The 22,820-nt window shown below is 34.1% G+C and overlaps 1 protein-coding gene across 1 annotated transcript; it reads left to right on the top strand.

The window, feature by feature from the left end:
* Nucleotides 1-758: 758 nt before the first annotated feature.
* LOC121237693 (polygalacturonase At1g48100-like) lies at nucleotides 759-4,273 on the top strand. The gene is made up of 6 exons (XM_041134545.1): nucleotides 759-1,389; nucleotides 1,493-1,660; nucleotides 1,766-1,810; nucleotides 1,894-2,101; nucleotides 2,288-2,369; nucleotides 3,623-4,273. Exons 1-6 carry the CDS (start codon nucleotides 991-993, stop codon nucleotides 4,122-4,124), a joined length of 1,404 nt encoding a protein of 467 aa, XP_040990479.1. The 5' UTR covers nucleotides 759-990; the 3' UTR covers nucleotides 4,125-4,273.
* Nucleotides 4,274-22,820: the final 18,547 nt, after the last annotated feature.

Below are 22,820 nucleotides of genomic sequence, written 5' to 3'. Positions count from 1 at the left end.
CCGCCAACTACAGGTGGATCATGTTTCTCTCAGCAATATAAAAGAGCTCATGAAGGAACAATGCAAATATTGATATCACATGAAATTTGGTACGTGATATTGACATACGTACTCTGCCTTGGAGTAGGTGGCAATGTACTGAGCTAGGGAATATAACATCTCAAAAAAAAGGTGGTACATTCCAACGTATTTCATTAATCAGAGCCTTAATAGAGGTTGGGAATTAGGACTCAAAAGACTTCTCTTTCCATCGTGACTGCATTCAATTTATTTCAACAAGATTGCAATTATGTTATATCGATATTCCTCCAGCTTGTACGACAGCTCAGCTCAAGATACGAATTAAAGAACATGTTTAGTTTTGGCACTCCTTTTAGGAAATAAGAGCCTCAAAAATCAGATAAGAAGCTCAAAAGGAGTGAATCTGCAGTTCCTCACAGCTTCAACCCCACTAAAAAACAACAGAGAAGGAATAAACATGAGATCATCTTTGGACGACATGATGTTGAAAAGCTAAAATAAAGAAAAAGCGGGCCGTTTGAGACGACAACAAATAAATCCAGGAAGAACAAATACTAGTTTGCTTAAGGTTGCCACAGAAGACCAGCCTCCAAAAGCCCTACAAAAGCCTCCAACCGTTTTCCTAGCTAGGGACATGAGTGGCATTTCATCAACCGGAACTTGACACGTGTCAATCTTAGGCATGAGGTCACTTCTTCTGGCAAAACGTTTAGCTTGAATATAAATGTGAGCCTTCAAATGTTACTTGCCTGCCAGGCAGGATACTTTATTTGAGGCCAGTAGAAAGTCGATTCGTTCATTCCTTTATCTTGCTCTTAGCTCTCTGTCCTCCAAGCAACAAGAACTCTGACCCCTTAAACTTTTTGTCACTTTCCAGAGGAACACTTGGGTAGCTTTTTGTTGTGCTTTCTACTCAAACATCCAGAGACATTCTTCACAGACTCAACAGGCTTCAAAAAATTTCTCCTCATGGGCCTCGCTCGCAAGCTACTAGTCGTTTGGATCACGGCGAGCCTTCTCTTCCAGAATTCAAGCAATGTGGAAGGAAGATATCATTACCACAAGAACCTGCCGATTATAAGCTCCCTTGCTTCTCCCCCTGACGCTCAAGGCCCTTCATCCCCAGATACTCCCCCTTCTGTTCCGTACCCAAATGACCCCGGGAATTCTAGTACAAACTGTGTTTTTGATGTAACATCTTTTGGGGCAGTCGGAGATGGTTGTGCTGATGACACTGCTGCATTCACGGCAGCATGGAAAGCAGCTTGTGCAGTAGAATCAGGAGTGGTCCTAGCTCCCGCAGATTTTTGTTTCAAGATCACTCCGACAATCTTCACAGGGCCATGCAAGCCGGGACTGGTATTTCAAGTAAAGATTCCTTGTTCTTTTTGCCCATCTCATTCATTAGAGATAGATAGAGGTTTGGTATATACATCTCAGTTCATTCTAAGCTTAATTCATTTGTGAAAAGGTGGATGGGGTCCTAGCACCACTGAATGGACCAGATTCGTGGCCAAAAGCAGATAAACTCAAACAATTGCTTCTGTTTTACCAACTTGACCAGATGAGTTTCACAGGAAAAGGAACCATTGAAGGGAACGGCCAGAATTGGTGGGATCTCCCATGCAAGCCTCACCGGGTAAATTATATATGCCAAAGCTGTATTCACTGTTCTCTATATATTTTACTCATTCCATGAAAATGAAATATTACATTACTAAATGCTAGTGATATGCCATTTCAGGGTCCTAATGGATCAACAGTGTCAGGACAATGTGAATCCCCTGCTGTGAGTAATATTATCAGATTTCCGATAATCAAGAAGCTTTTTACTGACTTAATTACATCAATCTTATTTTCTTTCTTTCACAGTTAATCAGGTTCTTCATGAGCTCCAATTTGGTGGTCAGCGGTTTGCAGATACAAAATAGTCCTCAGTTCCATATCAAATTCAATGACTGTGAAGGAATATTGGTAGAAAAGTTGTCCATCTCTTCCCCAAAACTTAGCCCCAATACTGATGGGATCCACATTGAGAATACAAAGGGCGTGGGGATATACAACTCCTTGATAGCTAATGGTAAGAAAATAATGTCTCACTCAATCTTATCTGGCCATTAAAATTCTTTTATAAATCAGTACTTATCCTTTAATGACATCTAATATCACGTGTCCAAATTCCGAGACTAACTAATAGTTACTCTTATATGTAACCCTTTTGGTTTGATGCGGAGACGTAATAATGGAGATTGATTGATCTAAACAGGTGATGATTGCATTTCCATTGGACCCGGGTGTTCAGATGTTGATATAGAGAGTGTCACTTGCGGGCCTAGTCACGGGATAAGGTTCTTATTTGTTGTTATGAAACTTGGTTTTCAACTACCAACTCGATTTGATGAGTTGGTATTCAGTGCTCTTATGATTCATTTATTTTCATAATTCTTTTTAATTTATTTTATTTAATTATTACAATTTTTTTAATATAAAATAAAATAAATAATTTATTTTTTAAAATTTTAAAATAAAAATAAAAATAAAAATAATAAAATATATTCTAATAATATTTTATTTAATTTTTTACTTTAATCTCAACTTATCTCATTTCATTTTAATTGATCTCATCTCATTTACGAAAATAAAAAAAAAGTTAAAATAAATGAGGTTATGATAAAATTGAGTGATACTATCTTTTTAGTTTAGTTTATCTGAAAGCATGCATGTATAAAGGTTAATAATCGTAACCACTACAATCTTCCGAGTAGCCTCTTGGAAGTATCATCTTCTGATAAACAAAACTAAAAAGATAGTATCCCTCAATTTTATCGTAACCTCATTTGTAAAGGCGAAAAGGCAACCAAAGTAAATCCGAAAACGCAACCAAGTCTTGTTTACCAACTTGATGGGGTTCACGCCAAAATCCGTGAAACAGTAACAAAGAGAAAAAGGAAATTAACTTTTCTATTCAACATTTCACACACTACACACTAAATAACTAATAAAAATAATATTAAATATAATCTTGAGAGTTGTGTAAATACTGTATACTTTATTTGAAAAAAATAAAATATGTTATTAAAAAATTAATTTTCTCATATAATTCAGATTTATTCACTTTTTTTAAAAATAATACGTTGAACTTGTATACTTTAAAACTGTAAATATCATTTCTCAAATAAATAAAAAATAAGAATATATAAATTTATAAGTTATTACAAAAATACCTTCGATTTAAAATAAAGTTATAAAAAAAATTGTATCTGTATCTTTATTGAACAAAAGAAAATCATTTAGAATTTCATTGATGAGAAATACGGAGCTTTCCAAACGCTGATTACTTAGCGTGACTGACTAGTAAGGGCAGGTTTGGGGAATGAGATGAGACACAAAATTTTCATCTCATTTCATTTTATCATTACACATTTTTCAAATCTCCATACAAAATATAATAAATAATTCAACTTTTTCAAATCTCAATTCACCTTTCTCAAATCCCAATACAATAATAATATTAAAACATAATATTTTAAATTCTCAAATAAAACATAAAATTCTCATCTCACCTCCCAAACCTGTCCTAAGTCTCCCATGTTCTCTGCAGCATTGGAAGCCTTGGAGTGCAAAATTCACAGGCATGCGTTTCAAACGTAACAGTTCGAAACATAGTCATCAAGGAATCAGATAATGGGCTAAGGATCAAGACATGGCAAGGTGGGACGGGTTCTGTAACAGGCGTATCATTTGAGAACATTCAAATGGAAAATGTTATGAACTGCATAATCGTAGACCAGTATTACTGCTCGGCAAAGGCTTGCTTAAACCAGACATCAGCTGTACATGTCGGTGACATTTCCTTCAGGAACATAAAGGGCACCTACGATGTGCGCAGGCCTCCTATACATTTTGCCTGCAGTGACACTGTTGCTTGCACAAATATAACACTCTCAGAGGTGGAGCTGCTCCCAGAAGAAGGGGAGCTGGTGGATGATCCATTCTGCTGGAATGCTTATGGAAATCAAGAAACCTTGACTATACCTCCCATTAACTGCTTGCAAGAAGGGGAGCCTGAGACCGTCGTTGAGCAATCCACATATAGTTGCTAAGATAGGTGTTTTTGGTTTTCCTTGCTAATTAATTTACTAGAGAAATGCTAGTTCACGTAGAGATCTCGTAAAAGTAAAATTTATAAAGGTTTATTGTGGTACAATAGTTATAAAGTTTTTTTATATTCTAAAGAAAATCTATCATATCATTTGTAGGCGTATCAATCTGTGAATTTTACCTTTGGAGATCCATTTGCTATACAAAATAATGTATTAAGCCCAAGGAAGCCCTCATCTGTTATGGGTCTTTATTATTTACCTAGGCTACATCCCTATTTGGGTTTCTCCCCTTATTGTGTGATGAGATATGAAATGGGTCTACCTTTTTGGGCCTATACTGTAATAGATTAGATGCATTCATTGAAGTATATTAACATGGCTATTTGGTAAATAATAAGTCCCGATTTAGATTTACAACTTATATTAACTCATCTCATTATTATTCATTATTATTTATTAACTTTAACTCACAAATCTCACTACTATTCACAACACATCTCACTATTATTCACAACTCATCTCAACTTATCTTCAAATTCAAACGAGACGAGTATGTTCAGGCATTTGGAGTATTTTAGCATTTGGTGAATATAATGTAATGTTACAAAATTTAAAATGGTTTAAGTGAAAAATTTTTATTGAGTTTTGAAAAATGAGAAAGAAAAAATTGAATAAAAATATTATAAAATTAAAAAATTGTTTGAATATAATTTTTGTTTTGAAATTTGTAAAAGTTGTATTAATTTTTATATTTTGTTTTAAAATTTGTAAAAGTTGTATTGATTTTTGTATTTGAATAATGATTAGATGAAAATGTTGAAAATCTAAAATTGGTAAGTATTTTATGTTTGAGTAATGTTTGTGAATGAAATTATGGAAAGTCGTAAAAACTTGAGAATTCTGTGTATGTCCAAACAAGAGTAAAAATAAGAGTATTGGCATTAGATTTTCTAAATTTGTAGTTAAAAATTAGCTGGAAATGCTATATTGGCTAGTTTATGTAATATATTTCATATACATCACAAACTATATTATGTATAAGTTTGCTAAACACTTGAAATTATGTCTTTTTTTAATCATTTTTTGTTATTTCCTTATTTAACATATATAACGGTCATTTTTTTTTTTATCTAAATGTCTTTTTATTTGCAGTCATTTGTTTTAACGATAATTTTTAAATGGTAATTTTTACTTATGGACATTACAGTTGTGAGATGTCCCTATGCTATATCTAACCGAAGCCAATAAAATAAGGATGGTTTTTATGTGCCGCAAAGAAAAAAGAATATGTTTTAAAGTTAATCTCCTTGTGCTGTAAACCCAAAATACATTAGAACTTTTTATGAACATTTTCCTAAAATAGTCAAGTCCAAAGATTGCATTTAATAGGTTTTGGAAAACTCTTGTTGCAGGCGATCTACGCACCCAGATGCGCACCTATCCAACGTGGGAAGTGAAACAGTCCGGATATTGGAAAGATTAATGAAACGAACCGTTTGGGAATTTTACTAACTTGAATGACCTAAAGGAATTGGGTGGAATTGAAGTTAGGTTAAAAATGTTGACAAAACGGTGAGTTTTGAGGCCCTCAGCGTGAATGCACCTTTGTCTTCTCTGGTTTGAGCCCTGAAGTGTCCCTTCTCTCTTCTATGGTTTGAGCCCCGATGCACACGCAATCTGCTTCTCTTCTCCAGGCCGTCGGTTCTCTTCTCTCTTCAAGCCGTCGAAAGCTCCCATTTTTTGTGCCTAATCTCTTCTCTAGTTTAACCTCCATATTTTGGTCCGAGCCCTAATATTCTCTGCATGCTTTAATTGCGCCTCTTCCCCGTGAACACAGCTACGGCCACTAGTTCTCTCTCTCTCTCTCTCTCTCTCTCTCTCTCTCTCTCTCTCTCTCTCCCTCCGTAACAGATAAATGCAATTGATTAATTTTGTGTTGTGCATATATTTTGATTTTGTGGTTTTCAAAACAAAGGTTTTGAATTTAGGTTTTTACAATCTCTATCAATAAAAAAGGGTAACAATCAAGCAACCGAAACCTAATCTTCTGAGTTCTCAGGTAATAAAATTCGAGAGAAAAAGATATGAAAAAAAAATGTTGTTGGCAAGCTGGTTGGTTTATTGAGCATTTTATATTACTTCTGAATGTTGGTTGGTTTATTGAGCATTTTATATTAATTCTAAATTCTTGTTTTTGGTTTGTTAAGCATGCTTAAGGATAGAGCATTTGAAGTTCTTGCCTGTGCAAGAATTTGCTACTCTGTCTCATCTTAAATAGGAATGGTTTTCTTTTCTTTGTGAGTTTAACTGCATGCATATATTTTGCTATCATATGGCAATCTAAATGGTAAGAGTAAAGATGTTGATGTGTGTGATTTGCTTGTACATGGAGGACAAGCATATTTTCTTTTCTTTGATCTAGTGGTTGCACTCTGTAGGAACTTTCAGACTTGGTACAGGTATACTCGAGGTCCTGAACTTGTATTGCAGTGAATCACATGTGTAGGGCAAGTAAAAAAAAAAACAAGGAGGAAAAAGACCAAAACAATTAAAGATTTGTTTCGGCCTGGACTGCTCACTGTTATTGTAATCCTAATTAAGATATCATATATAAAGTCTAGCTATCAATGTGGGCTCCTTTCATTATATCTCGTCTAATTGATTCTCACTATTATTTTGCTTATAAGAGTGACTGTTTTGTCGTGTGCATGCAGATTGGTAACTTACAAAGTTTTGGTAATATAGAATTGAACTAATATTCAAAGTTTTGCAAAGTTTTGCTAATGTGCAAAGCTTTGGTAATATGCAAAGTTTGGGTAATTAATATTGAAAGTTTTTGTATACTTTGGATGATTTGATTGTTTATGGGTTGTACATTGGGAACATATTATTGAAGCCAGCTTCTTTATTAGGATGTCATCGTGAGTTTCTTCATGGATTTCGACGAACAACTCAATGTGCACCTGTGGAAATCCAGCAAAACTTAGAACATCGAATACGCCAAGAAATCCAGGCTAATCATTTTTTGGGTATCCAAACTACAACACAGAGGTAGAAATTTTTTAGTATAACTTTGACTTGCATTTGGGTTTCTACAAAAGTTTGATATTTTACATTTGTTTCTTTATAATCAAGGATTACCACACTACAACTATTTTAAATCACAATGAGGAAAGAGAAAAAGAACTTATGAAGATAGAAATTGAGTTGTTAAGGAATGAAGAAGAGCTTCGGAGAAGAGATGAAGAGATTGTAAAGTATAAATTGGGAATCCACAACGACCAACTTGATATTCAAAGGCAACAAGCAGACATTCGGCGTGAACACACACTACTTCGACTCTCTTGCATTATTTTTATATTAATTTCATTGTATTGTGTCTGTAAACAATGAAACCATATTACTGGAGGGAAGTTTGTATATACTTTTGTGGCCTTTGTTGTGTATAACCTTAAGCAACTAGTTGAGAAATTGAGTTGTAAACGATGCATGCACATCAATATCCTTGTATATAACTTATCTACGTATGAAGCTAGGAAGTGTGATCTTGGCGTTATTTGTCCCCATAAAAGTACTTTAAACAGGTTGATACCAGATATGGTCCTAATACATTAGTAGACAAATCATGGCAATTAGTTGGCAAAAAGAAACAAAGAAATCATTCACAAATTATATGGAAAATTCCACAACTAAGTAGCATAACTTCAAGTCCCTGATTTCACTTTAACAAAATATAACTTCATTATATACAAGATTCCATTGCATATACATGTAACATACTCCATACTTCACAAGTATTAATTAACACTTACAACTCAAAATCTCAATCTCCCATAATTACACCAACTGAGTCCTAACATAAATAAGTCTCAACCATGGAATGAAATACACCAACAAAATTAAAAACAAATGAAAGTACTTCAACATCTTCAGTCTTGCACGTGTCCACAATCTTTTGTCCCATTTAGAGCTTTATGAAGTTCTGGTTGTGTCCCATCTCCAAGTTGGGTTTTACTAAAGTCCAACACTTTGGTAGTGTTTTGGGGAGGCTAACAATAGATAAAAAAGTAAAAAACTCATAATCATATTACCAAACATTGCAAAAAGTAAGAATAAAAAAGTAAGACAATAAAATCATTAGCTACCTGAACGACAACACTCTCTTGAGTCCCAACAATTGTTTGTCAAAATAAATTTCTGCACGTGTCAACCCTGTCGATATCTCTTCCATATAGCTACAAATCAATAAAAAATCAGATTACGTCTAACAAACTAATACACAAGATAAAAAAATATCAAATATTCATAATAGAACACTGAGTTGACCTGTTTACGTTTTTCCTTCTAAGTAGCCTTCTTCGTCGTGGGTTTGACTCTCAATCATTGATTTTTTCCTGAGGCATGATGGTCTTCCTTTGCCTCTACCTACAATGCGACTCAGGACTTTCTTTGAACTCCAGTTGTACTTGCATTGATAGTTGTATCTGTGACATGTTCCAAGGGTCTCGTTAGGGCGACATATTGGTGCGGTAGACGATGTTCATTGCATTTAACTTATCTATCATATTATCAACATGCTTATCACATGACGCTGCATTTGTGACAACGTCATAGCATACTTTCAATATTTTTTTTTTTACAAGTTCAGAAGAAAATAAGAATGTCACAATCTAACCACGTAACAAACCACGACCAACAAAATATACGTGAAAATAAGAAAATAGCATACTTTCAATATACGTGAATATCTGCTCACTTCTAGCCTCGCATCAACTGAGTCATAAGTACTTCGTATAAGAGTGTATGTCCTTTTAATGTCCTTCCTCTATCGAGCTAATATATACTATTTTGGCACTTTTTTCACTTTGTTAACGTTCATAATGGCTAATATATATCTACACAATATCCCTCTTATTTTGAACAATGTGCATGAACATTTCACATCAACTTCAGCCTCATTAAAGTACACCATTTGGGTCACCTCCTTGATGAAATCATTAACATAGACTTCATCTTCTACACGGTACATTTCAATTACACCATCTTTCCGGTGTAAAGTTGGAAGAACACCAAGCATTCTCATTACTTCTTTTTTAACTTCTCTAAATTTAAAGTTAGTGTATGTGGCTTGAAATATCTTCTCAAATGGAGAAATAGAGATGGTAAGAATTGTGACATTGAATGAGTGAAAGTCTGCCCATTTTCATTCTCAATCTTCTTCCTCAATGCATTATCGAATTGATCAACAAACTCTTTTAAGTTTGTCCTAGCATGAACATACCCATCAAAGAAAGCATTCATGCTCTTGCTTTGTTGGGTTGTATTTATTCCAGCTCAGAAAATTTCTTTCAGGACTACCGGAGCCCAATAGGTACGCTCAGCGTATAAACTCTGCAACCAAGCATTCTCCTGCAAGTTGCATATTATAATCATCACTTCCCAACAACTCTCAAACTCTTCTATTGTTTGAGAGTTATGCATACACTTAAGCAACTGACTTTTCAACCCATCTTTGTATGCACCATGTTAACCGAGTTTTTCAGGTACTTTCTTCAGTATGTGCCATAAGCAAAATCGGTGTTGGGTATTCGGAAAGACAAGCGCAATCGCATTTTTCATGGCTCTATCTTGATCTGTGATAATAGCCTTTGGAGCTTCACCATCCATACAGTTCAACCAACTCTGAAACAACCATGTGAACGTTTTTGTATCCTCATTAGAAATCAGTCATGCTCCCAAAAGGATTGACTATTCATGATAGTTTTAACAAACAGTACAAACGGCAGATCATACCTATTTGTCAAATATGTAGTGTCTAACATGACAACATCACCAAAATATTTGTATGATGCCCTACTTTGTGCATTTGCCCAGAAGACATTTTTCAACCTCTCGTCATCTTCCATATCCATTAGTGAAAAGAATCAATTATTCTTGTATTGCATCCTAGCAAAATATTCATGGAGGGCTCCAGCGCCACCTTTCCTAAGTCGAAGGTGGCATGCCTTGTCAATATAGTTACAACAGTCTTTTTCATTGAATGGCAAGTTCTCAAACCCACTTGCTTCTTGCACAAGAGCAGCGAAACTCTTGTTCATTCTGATACCAACTTAATCATTTATATTTAACATTCTCTTAACAGACAAACTCACTTCTCTATTACAAAGAAAGAACCTCGAATTTTGTGGACTTAGTCCGTGATTGTGGGTATTGTGAACAGTCAACAACTTTAACACCCATTTCAAAAAACGTAGCATTTATCCTTACATTTCAACCTGTATTTGATCTGGGACGTGGTCGAGCGACATTTGTGGTTCGATTTTGGGCCTTCCCACCAAGAGCACAACCCAATGTGATATATTTGAGCCTCCCATCCTCAAACCTATAGCTCCTTTGTGTTATTATCCCAAGACCGCATTATTTCTCATAGCTTTTATAGTAAAAAACTAACTTTTCTTCATATTTAAACATCATCTCCAACTTCGGCTCCTCAATGATATCGGCCCCCTCAGTATCCACTATAATTTGTATCCCTTCTTCATTGTAATCTTTGGATTCAAATGGCGTAGACAAAGTTTCAATCTCCCTCGAGTCAGGTGTGGGCTCCTGAATTTCTTCCACATAGCTTGAGCTTGCAGAGTTTAAACCAATCGGAGAGGGGGTTAATGACTGAAATCCCTACATAAGATTTACATTCAGTTTATAATAATATTTTGAATCAATTTAAGCATTTTGAAAAATACACACGCTACTTAAAATTTTAACTTATCACCTGACAAGTCCATGGAGATGGGTTGGCATTAGAACGAGGTAAGAATGATGGGAACCAAGCATGTGGCATTGGTGGATGGCCCTCATGCATATAACTTGAGAAATCCGGATAAAAAGACATTGGTATCACCTAACATATAGATCATAATGACAATTAACCAAAGACGTAATAATAAATATAGACATTAATATAACTATAGTGTCAAATTAATATTCATAATACCTGGGTTGCTATATTGATAGATGGATCTATGCTAAGAGGTGTTGAAAAATATGTATAAAATAGTCTTGGTACCATATGATTTGATGGATTTGTTGATGGATCTATGGTAGGAGGTGTAATAGGAGATGCGTGCTCTTTCCCTTTCTCCATCTACATAACTGCCAAACGTCAATCTTGGATGGTTTTAGGAACTAGACTTGTAAAGTAATACCTTTACTTTAACCACCAATCCAGTTAAAAACTTACAATGCACCAGAATACTTCACTGGAAGAGGAGCCACTATAGACTAATTAATTTTGAATGTCCTGCACAAGAATAAGAGTGTAAAATGAAAATTAATCTAATACAATCACTAAATGGACAAGACAGAGCTTAAAAGCATAGAAGTTGCAGCGAAGCCTTCCAACATTAATTATGAAGAACAAGATATATCCAAGAGACTACATAATCATACAACTAGATTTGTCGCATTTATTGATTTTTAACATACTTGGGATTCCAAATCCAAGCAATGTAAACACAAACACAATCAGGACCAGAGGAAAGATTATGACAATACAATGCAAAAAAGAACTTCAAATATTTGAAACTTTTTAAAAATCTCAAACTAAGTTCATAACAAGTAGATATTCTAAATTCTAAGATGATAAACATAGATAGAACTGTACAACTAATAAAAGTTTTGCTTTAGATGATTTTCTTGAAGCATGAAATTTCCAAACTAGAATTTTCATGAAGTTCCAAGCTAAGCCTTAAATAAAAAAGCTTTAACTGATAATGAATGGTGGTGTTTAATATGCTGGACGAATAAATTAGTTTCTGTACGAGGAAAAATGTAAATTAGTTTATCAATTACAATTTTTTTTAGATTGTGGTTGATACAATTAAAAGCAAACAATAAATGCAAAATGATGATGCAAATATTATCCATTATATGCCCAATTCTTCTAGGTGCAAGCAACATAAATGGACCTTGTCTTATAATAGAGCAAATAGAAAGAATGTTAATTGATATTCAGATAGAAAGATAAGATTTGCGTGGGTTTGGTCAAAATCTTTTACCATAATGAATGGTAATTATATATGACCAACACAATGAATTAAGAACATATCAAAGTTGTGAACTTAACTATCAATATGTATCACGGAAGTTAGTAACCACTGCTTCAAAACAATTGACTTTTACAGTTTATCAGACATTAATACATAAATGTGTCATTCATGATTGCTACAAATTACAGATATTGACTACATATGACTGTGAGAAGTCAACTAAGCAGAAAAGTTCCACAATAGAAAGCTGAAAGCAAGGAAGTTGAGCTCAGATAGAAAAAACCATCCAAGTGTTGTCAAGCTGCAAAAGAGAGATCTTAGCTATTCACAATGACATTCATTTTTTTAACTTTTCACTTCTATAAGAATTATGAACGTAAGATCCCCTACAACCAAACATTATTACTTGACCATGTGCATGACTATTGTTAAAATACAATCTATACAACCAATTTGATTGGCAGCATGATTATAAGTATACTCAATCGAAGAGAAAAATCAACCGAAGAAAAGACCGTCGCTGGCAGAGGAGACCATCACATGGAGAGGAGATCGTCGCCGTCAGTTGATTCTTCAGTTGTGCAACGGTACCTCCACTCTCGTCTTTCCCTTTTCTCAACCGAAGAGAAGGCTATCGCAGCACACAAAGTACACTTCACATCAACCTCACCGTCGCGCACAGAGGAAGAGATTTGTGGGAGTTGGCTTCGTTGTGGAAGGGATTTGGGGAGACGGAGGGAAGCGGGCTGTTTGATTTGGGGAGGGAGGGAAGCGGGCTTTTGATTTGGGGAGGGAGATGGAGGAATAGTTTTCTTATTTTACTTTTAATAATTACACAATTGCCCCACTTTTTGGTTCGCAATCGGTACGCGATTTCGCTTGTACCTAGAAGAATTGATAAGTTTTTATTGTTTACCATTTTATTTTCCAAACATTCCCAAGAATTTCATTTTGGAGTATTTATTCTTATATGGTCTATCTAAAGTTCTTGAGTATATTGCATCATGGTGTGGACCATTTTATGTAGCCTAATTGTAAGAACTAAAGAGTAATACTATACACCACACTCTCATTCTATTTTGATCATATTAAGTAATATGTGGCACATTAATAACCATTAGATGATAAAGAAATATATAATAAATGATCATTTAATATTGATAAATGTGTCACATCATACTTAGTGGAATGAAAGTAGGATAATAGTATGATGTATAGAATTTTCCTATAAACTATACTAAAAAATGATTAATGTTTTAGTTTTTTTAAATTTTATAACTGATCCCACTATATGTGATGTGCTAACACATCCCCTTATGTATCGAATGTGGGCCAAGTTTTCTTTATTGGAGTTGGATTCATCAGACGTGAGATATGTCAATATGGTTCTGTTTAATACAGAAATTGTTTCATCTCATCTTATTTCATCATTATAATTTTCTCAAATTTTCACACAAAATGTAATAAACAATTTAACTTTTTCAAATCTTAAAATAATAATAATATTAAAAAATAATATTATAACAATATTTTATTTAACTTTCAACTTTCATCTAAAATCATATAATCTCATCTCACTATACCTATAAAAATGCATATTTCGGTCCCAAGTTCAAGGTTTTTCTCTGTTAGATGATGAAGGGAGTGGTGAATCTCAGATTCTGCATCTCCTTGTGTTGTCGTTGCCGCTATCGCCGACACTTGAGCTACAACTTCTTAGATCTACATCGGTCGTCTCTGATCAAATTCACTACATTCTGTGTGTCTTCTACTTTCACTCTACAAGTTCGTTCCCTTTCATTCTAAGTAGCTAATATATTGGTTCCAATCGGAATATATGTTTTCATGTGCAAACTGTTCGATACTTAGTCTCTTTGAAATTCAGGTGCATTGTAACAAAATTTATCCATTCGTTTTCTTTTGATTTGATTTATTTTATTGATTGATAACGATAAAATAGAAAGCATATCATAAAAGACTTTTGAAAACATCATTCCTAGTTTTATGTGGTTTGAAGCCAATGGTGACGGTTGTGATTGCCTTTGTCTCAGTTATAGTAATTCAAAATAAATTGGGGAAACATGCCATCCCTACAAACCGCGCTACCTCCTGAACTTACCAACAATGTGATTAGAGTAAGTATCAAGTTCTCCTTTATATCTATTTTTTTCTATCATTTATCTTATATACTTTAACAATTTTGATTGGAATCAGTTGCGCCTGTCTAACCATTACAATGTACACATTATACTATTATAGAATCCGTTGCTCCTGTTTCCTAATTGATGCTTCTTGTTATAGCTTTACAGCAAATGCCTTCGAATAGCTAAATATATTGGTCATCAGGTATGCAAAGTTCTTCTCTCATTGTCAAATTATGCATGTGCGTGTGATTAGGCCCCACATTGATTCATAATGATAGTTTTGGGTTCAGTAGATGCTCTACATGTTATAATATATTATATTCTTGATTGTTTCCCCGAAACAGTCTATACCTATCAAAAAATGTGCTCAAATATTATATACATTTCATTTCAGATTAAATATTATGTATATTTGCGATTCAGTTCTCTATCAGCTATGTAGTATGATGCTAGAATTTTTTCAATCATTGAATCCGGTTCTTTTATCAGTACAACCACTGAGTTGGTTCTTGAATGGATTTGTGCCTCTTTTACAGTTGTGTGGGGAATGTGGTGGCAATGATGTTTATGGTCATCTTATATGTCCACGGTGCATTTTACGGGTCTTTCTTGATCTTCCAATGCATACTTTTTCATTGCTTGTTTTTTCTACTCTATTTTGTGGGTTTAATCAGAAAAGCTGGATTTGGCCTAGGATGTTTTAATCTTTGTTTCCTTTGTTTTTCCAGTGCGGCAATGGGACTTATAAATCACATACTATATGAGTCTGAGAAGATGTTTGGTCATAAATCCAGCAAGAGCACTTGATGTTGTTCGTTCTCTTTTTGAGTTCTCGTTGATGTATCGAATCATTGTTGATAAAAATAAGAAATAATGATACAGATTTGAGTGGTACTAACTTTTGTTTGACTTTCATCTTGCGAGTGTTGAAGCATCATGTTGATTGAAATCTGTATTATTAGAATTTGCAGACTGACCTTTCTACGTTGTTCATTTACCATTTAAGATAGCTATGATTGATTATAACAAATCAATCTACATATACTAACTACTCTATGGTTTATATGTAAAATTGGTGAAGCCTAGACTTCCATATTTTTATTTGTGGTACTTGTTAATGTTTCTAAGGATTTCAATTCTATTGGTCATTATTTTGAGTTAATATTTAACACCATCATCAATTATCTGATTTAAACGCATATTCAGTTTCAGGCAATCCTCATATTTACCCGATAGAGTTCCTCTCAAATTGAATGAGATAATTGATATTTAAGGACTTCCTACCAATGATCAAGATTGCCTAATGAGAGCAGCTATAGAAGCATGCAGGTTGCTCCTTTAAAAGACCTTATTTTTATAAAAAAGGATGCCAATGGACGATTGCTGGACCAAGGAGCCAATGTACCATGAACATTTGAACGGGTAACCAATTCAATTCATGGAAGCAGTGCTATTAAAAGAGTCTTGATTAATTCTAAAATGTGCACAAGATCATATATTTCAGAAGGTTGAAGAGCAGATGCAATACATAGAGACTTTTTGGAACCGACAGCCTGTGTTAAATGAAGGCAGCTCCTTTTAACTAAGCCTTCCCACTCTACTGGAAAATGTTAAAAGTTGCCTTCCCGCTCTACTGGAAACCATCCTCTATAAGAGAGTCGTGAGATGCACAAAGCTCAAACGCCATAAATTCCTTATATTTATGGTGCAATTTTAATGATTTTATCTCGAACGCAACAAATTCACACTCCTTTGCTACGATTTGAAGGGAAACATGTTGACCGTTTCTTACGGAGGTTGTTCGTAAAAACGAGTCTCCAGCTCCCTTTAATTTTAGGAGCTCTTGAAGTGGTCCACTCCGAATATTCATCACATCCGTAGAACGTTGGAACTGCCCCATGATAAAATGAACATGTGGGACATGTAGCCACCAAAGCTTTATGGAAGTTCTGACTGTAAATACTACGATTTGGGATCCAGACTCAATCACTCAATCTCCTTCAATCTTACACTATCTAAATAGAGTGGAGTAGAGTTTGGAAGTACCAAACAAACAGATAAAACAATGTCCTAGCATGAGCAGCACCAATGGCTGGAGGTACCGTTTCTTGAGCACTATAGTTTTCGATCCCTTTTAAGTATTTATTCTGCAATATAGGATCGACTTTATGCTTACATTTGGCATCATAACCTTGTTTTATCTCTACCTTTGTGTTTATAGAGTTGCTCTTTTTGTCTCTGTTTTGGCCGAAAGTTTTTTTAAAATTACGTTTTGGTTTTTGGACATTTTTTATTCAAAACAAGATTAGAAATAACGTGGAAATAGTTTTTATAAGCTTTCTGTGATTAAAAACATGATTTTTGACATAAAAAAAGGTCTATGGAATCGTGACATGCAACCCAGTCTGGAGGTTGAAGACGACCAAAACAACATGTAGTTTTGTTTTTGGACAAAACGACATGTCGTTTAGTTGGAAGGCCTTTTATTCCGTATGGAGCTAAATGACATGTAGTTTTCAGTTTTTGTGAAAACGACATGTCTTGTAGTTGGGCTTGCATTCATCCCGTATAGAGAAAATGACGTTAACAACATGTCGTTTATATGGACCTAGTTTTAAAAAGGGAGAAAAACGACACGTTGTTTTCATTTTTGGAAAAAAGACATGTCGTTTATTTGGTCAGTTTAAAAAAAAAATCCAAAAACAGAGACAAATAATGACATGTTTCCACTTATATAGATGGTCTGGAAAGTGGGATTTGGGCCCACGCCATTTGGACCAAAACCTTCTTTGTGCTTATAATATGTCTAATGTTAATTTGGTTCAGTTAGGCCCACATATAAGTTTTGCTCAATTTTTATGCATATGGTTTTTATTTGATTTAATTATATGCAATTTGGATAATTGTTGTGCAAATATATTTATTATGCTCGTATTTAGTTTGTATGAATTGATTATTTATGCTCTATATTAATACATGCAATTTTTTTATGAGTATATATATAGTTAAAGGCATGAAAATTAAATGTAAATGTTATGCATAATATTATAGTTTTAATTATGCAATATTTATGCTTATATTATGAGAATATTTTGTGCATAATAATAACATGTTAGTATTATTTAAAATTATGTAATTCGTAATTATTCTCATATTAAGCTAGTTTTTATGCGATTTAACGTCTAGTGATCCATATAATTTTAATTAATTAGAGCATAGCCACATCATCTTTAATTAAATTAAATTATATATTATGATTGATAGGAATCACATAAAGAATATTAGACATTAATTGTAATTAATTATACTTAATATAATAAATTTTATCCCACGGAAATTTTTATTATATTTATATTATTAATTAGGATAAAATATCAAGTTATTCATAACTTACTCGCAGGAATTATGAATTTAGTAAATAATTTGATAGTTTTATCATAAAGTTTAATCTAAGATAGAATATATATCAAATTATAATCATAATATACCTTTTAGAATTATGAATTAAGTAAATAATTTGATAAAACTCTATCATAAAGAATAATTAAATCTACTTGAATTAAAAATTTAGCCTACATGCATTTTTTATGTCATTAGATTCAATTTTTAAGCATGATTTACCTTGGTAAAACATGCAATTTTATTTAGGGCTCAGTTTTAACATAAGCATGTAATCTATAATTTTATGCAGTTGTACAACTTGCAAATTTCTCTTATATTTGTTATGATATCCCTTAACTTAAGGAAGATAACTATAAAGTTTAGAAGGAGAGAGTTCTTATTTATTTAGGATGGATGGACATAGACTATGCTATTAGGAAAGACAAACCACCAGCACTCACTAATACCAGTACTGAAGCGAAAATCAAGCTTTATGAACGATGGGAGCGATCTAATCGCTTCAGCATTATATTTATTAAGACTAAAATTTATGTTGGTCTCCGTGGTTCTATTCATCAACATGAAAAGGTCTGAGTCTTGCTGAAAGCCATTAATAATCAATTTGTCACTTCAGACAAGGCACTAGCAAGCATCCTAATCATGAAGTTTTCATCGCTAAGGCTCACCAGTGTGAGAGGTGTGCGCGAGCACATCATGTAAATGAGGGACAATGTGACTTAATTGAAAAAACTCGAGGTTGAAATGTCGGAGTCTTTCCTGGTGCACTAAATCCTGAAGTCCCTTCCGCACCAATACGGATGCTTCAAAATCTCAAACAACACACATAAGGATAAATGGTCAATTAATAAACTATTGACCATGTGTGTTCAAGAGGAAGGGAGACTGATGATGAAGCAGGGTGAAAGTGCAATGCTAGCAACGCGTGGAAAAGGTAAATCTCAAGCCAATCAGAAAGGGAAAGGTAAAATACATCCTCAAGCTAGTATCAAGAAAGATTCCAAGTATTTTTTCTGTAAAAAGAAGGGACACGTGAAGAAGGAACGTGCCAAATTTCAGAAATGACTTGCGGATAAAAGTAATCCAACCTTATTTGTTTGTTATGAATCTAATATAGTTAATGTCAATATTAATACATGATGGATTGATTCTGGATCAACAACCCACATTTCGAATTCCTTACAGGGTTTGCAAAACTTAAGAAAGTCAATAGGAAGTGAGCAAAACATCTTATCAAGAAATAAGATGGGTTCGCATGTGGAAGTTATAGAAATTTACTATTTAATTTTAAGTAGTGATTTTTTTTTAAAGTTAGAAAAAACCTTTTATGTTCTAAGTTTTTCTAGAAACTTGATTATAGTTTCGAGATTTGTACATTTTGAATATTTCTTTAATTTTTCTGATTCATCATTCAGTTTATTTTATAAATCTGATTGTGTTGAGAATGATACTTTGTCTGATGGTCTTTACTGCATTAATTTACAAAATAATACCACTTATGATTCAATGCATGTTCACACTAGTACTAAAATACAATGCCACTTACTGCATTAATGAAGATTCCTCTGAATTATGGCACCAGAGATTAGGTCATATCTCCATAGAAAGAATAAAAAGAATAGTAAATGAATGGATACTTAATACTCTGGATTTTATTAATTTTAAGACTTATGTGGACTGCATAAAGGGAAAGCAGACGAACAAGTCAAGGAAAGGTGCCAATAGGAGTTCATACATATTAGAGATCATACATACTGATATATGTAGTCCAGACATGGACTCACATGGCTAGAAATCTTTCATCTCTTTTATACATGATTACTCACGATATATGCATCTCTACATGCTTTATAACAAGAACGAAGCATTAGATGCCTTTAAGATCTTTAAGGCTGAAGTAGAGAAACAATGCGGTAAGCAAATTAAGATCGTGAAATGAGAAAGAGGTGGAGAATATTATGGTAGATACACAGAGGATGGACGAGCACCTGGGCCATTCGCAAAGTTTCTTCAAGAGTATGAGATTGTTGTCTAATACACCATGCCTGATTCACAGGACCAGAATGATGTAGCAGAAAGAAGAAACCAAATATTATTGGACATGGTCTGGAGTATGCACAACAGCTCCAATCTTCCTAAATTCTTGTGGGCTGAAGCACTTAGGACGGCAGTGTATATATTAAATCGAGTTCCAACCAAGGATGTTCCTAAAACGCTATTTGAATTATGGAAATGTTGAAAACTGAGTTTGCTATATATGCGTGTTTGGGGATACCCGTTTGAAGTGAGAATTTATAATCCACAAGAGAAGAAGCTGGACCTAAGGACTATTAGTGGGTATTTCATTGGATATGCTGAAATTTCTAAAGGGTACAGATTTTATTGTTCATCTCACAACACTAGGATTGTGGAATCAAGAAATGTAAAATTTCTTGAAAATGACTTGATCAGTGGGAGCAATCAAACCAGGAACATAGTTTCTAAGAAAGATTATTCAGAATCTCAACCTTCCACTTCAAGTGATAGATTGGTTATTGTTTATAGCACCCCTCAAGTACAAACTGGTGTTGAACATCCAATCATTAAAGTTCCACAAGCTACTAACGATATTCCAATAGATCAGGTAGTTCAAGAGCTACCAAGAACTTTTGAACAACGAGTTGAACCACATACTTCTCAGGAATATGATGGTACAACATTAAGAAGATATATTAGACCAAAGAGATCAACAATTCCTAATGATTATATTGTGTATCTGCAAGAATCTGACTACGACATTGAAGCTGAAAATAATCTCGAGTTCTTTTCACAAGCCATGAGTTGCAAAGAATCAGAATTATGGTACAATGTCATGGAGGAAGAGATGAATTCTATGAAGAGTAACGGAGTCTGAGATCTTGTTGAGTTGCCTAATGGTGTAAAAGTCATTAGATATAAATGGGTCTTTAAGACAAAGAAAGGCTCATGGGCAATATTGAGAGATACAAGGCAAGACTCGTTGCTAAGAATTCACTCAGAAAGAAGGAATCGATTACAATAAGACTTTCTCTCCTGTATCTAAAAAAGATTCATTGATTGCTATTTTGGCATTAGTAGCCCATTTTGACTTAAAGTTACAACAAATAGATGTGAACACAGCATTTCTCAGTGGAGATCTAGAGGATGAGGTTTACATGAAACAATCTGAAGGATTCCCCTCTAGTGATGTGAGCAATCAATTTGCAAGCTCAAGAAATCCATATACGGTTTAAAACAAGCATCCCGCTAATGGTATTTGAAATTTCATAATGTAATTTCTTCATTTGGTTTTGTAGGAAATATTATGGATCAATGCATATACCAGAAGGTCAGTGGGAGTAAAATCTATTTTCTTGTTTTATATGTGGATGACATTTTGCTAACAACCAATGATAAGGGTTTGCTGCATGAGGTAAAACAATTCCTTTCTAAAAATTTCGATATAAAGGATATGGATGAGGTATCTTATGTCATTGGCATTAAGATCTATAGAGACAGATTTCAAGGTATTTTGGGTTTGTATCTAGAAACCTATATTAATAAAGTTTTAGAAAGATTTTGGATGAAGAATTGTTTACCAAGTGTAACTCTCATTGTGAAGGCTGATAGGTTCAATTTGAACCAATGCCTGAAGAACAACCTTGAAATGAAACAAATGAAGAAAATTTCATATGCTTCTGCTGTCAGAAGCCTAATGTATACTCAAGTCTACACAAGACCTAACATTGCATTTGCTGTGAAAATGTTGGGACAATATCAGAGTGATCCAGGTTTAGACCACTGGAGAGCTACAAAGAAAGTAATGAGGTACTTTCGAGGAACCAAAGACTACATGCTTATGTATAGACGAACGGATAATCTGGAAGTGATTGGCTACTCAGATTTTGACTTTGCTGGTTGTATTAATTCACGCAAATCAAGATCAGGATACATTTTTTTGATGGCCGGTGGAGCTGTATCATGGAGGAGTGCCAAGCAGACTTTGACTACCACTTCCACTATGGAAGCCGAGTTCGTCTATTGTTTTGAGGCTACTTCACATGGTGTATGGCTTAAGAGTTTCATTTTTAGGCTTAGAATTATGGATTCTATCTCTAGGCCATTGAAAATATATTGCGACAATTCAACTGTGTTTTTATGGCTAAGAACAACAAAAGTGGGGGTCGAAGTAAACACATCGACATTAAGTATTTAGCCATAAGGGAACGTGTTAAAGAAAAGAAAGTGGTCATTAAGCAAGTCAGCATTGAGCTAATGATCGTTGATCCTTTGACTAAGGGCATGCAACCGTTGAAATTCAAATATCATGTAGCAAATATGGGACTTGGTTCCATTATGCAATTTCATTGTATTGACAATGTTATTTTAATGAAATTCTTAATTATTCTGATGTTTTTCTCATATTGATGTGCACCTTAATTTAATTTTGAGAAAATTCGTCTGTTGGACCAAGAATAAACATAGGGTTTATTCATTAAGAAATTGTTACCACATAACTTATAATATTTAATAAATAAATACATAGTAATACATGGAAGATAATACTCGTCATTAGAGGACCTATCACCATGATTCATGTATTTATTACTTAAATACAGATTATCAATAGGTTTAAGATGAGACATTAACATAGAAGTGTGAACCAAGTGGGGGAATGTTGACCGTTTCTCACGGAAGTCATTCCTAAGAGCAAGTATCCATCTCCCCTTAATTTTAAGAGCTCTTGAAGTGGTCCACTCCGAATGTTCATAACGTTCGTAGAACGTTGGAACTGCCCCATGATAAACTGAATACGTGGGATACGTAGCCACCAAAGCTTGATGGAAGCTTTGGCTATAAATACTACGGTTTGATCCCCAGACTCAATCACTCAATCTCCTTCAGTCTTAAACTATCTAAATAGAGTGGAGTAGAGTTTGGAAGTGCCAAACAATCAGAGAAAACAACATCCTAGCGTGAGCAGCACCAATGGTTGGAGATACCGTTTCTTAAACACTATAGTTTTCGATTCATTTTTAAGTGTTTATTCTACATTATAGAATCGACTTTATGCTTACAAAACAAACAAAGCTATATGTAGCTTGAGG

Source organism: Juglans microcarpa x Juglans regia, chromosome 1D, assembly GCF_004785595.1.
Source record: "Juglans microcarpa x Juglans regia isolate MS1-56 chromosome 1D, Jm3101_v1.0, whole genome shotgun sequence".
Classification (NCBI taxonomy): Eukaryota; Viridiplantae; Streptophyta; class Magnoliopsida; order Fagales; family Juglandaceae; genus Juglans; species Juglans microcarpa x Juglans regia.
This window is presented reverse-complemented; position numbering and strand designations above follow the sequence as displayed.

Coding starts and splice junctions, on each gene's coding strand:
- LOC121237693 (XM_041134545.1), top strand. CDS start 991: ATGGGCCTCGCTCGCAAGCTACTAGTCGTTTGGATCACGGCGAGCCTT. Junction 1,661..1,765: donor TCCCATGCAAGCCTCACCGG/GTAAATTATATA, acceptor ATGCCATTTCAG/GGTCCTAATGGATCAACAGT. Junction 2,370..3,622: donor GGGCCTAGTCACGGGATAAG/GTTCTTATTTGT, acceptor TGTTCTCTGCAG/CATTGGAAGCCTTGGAGTGC.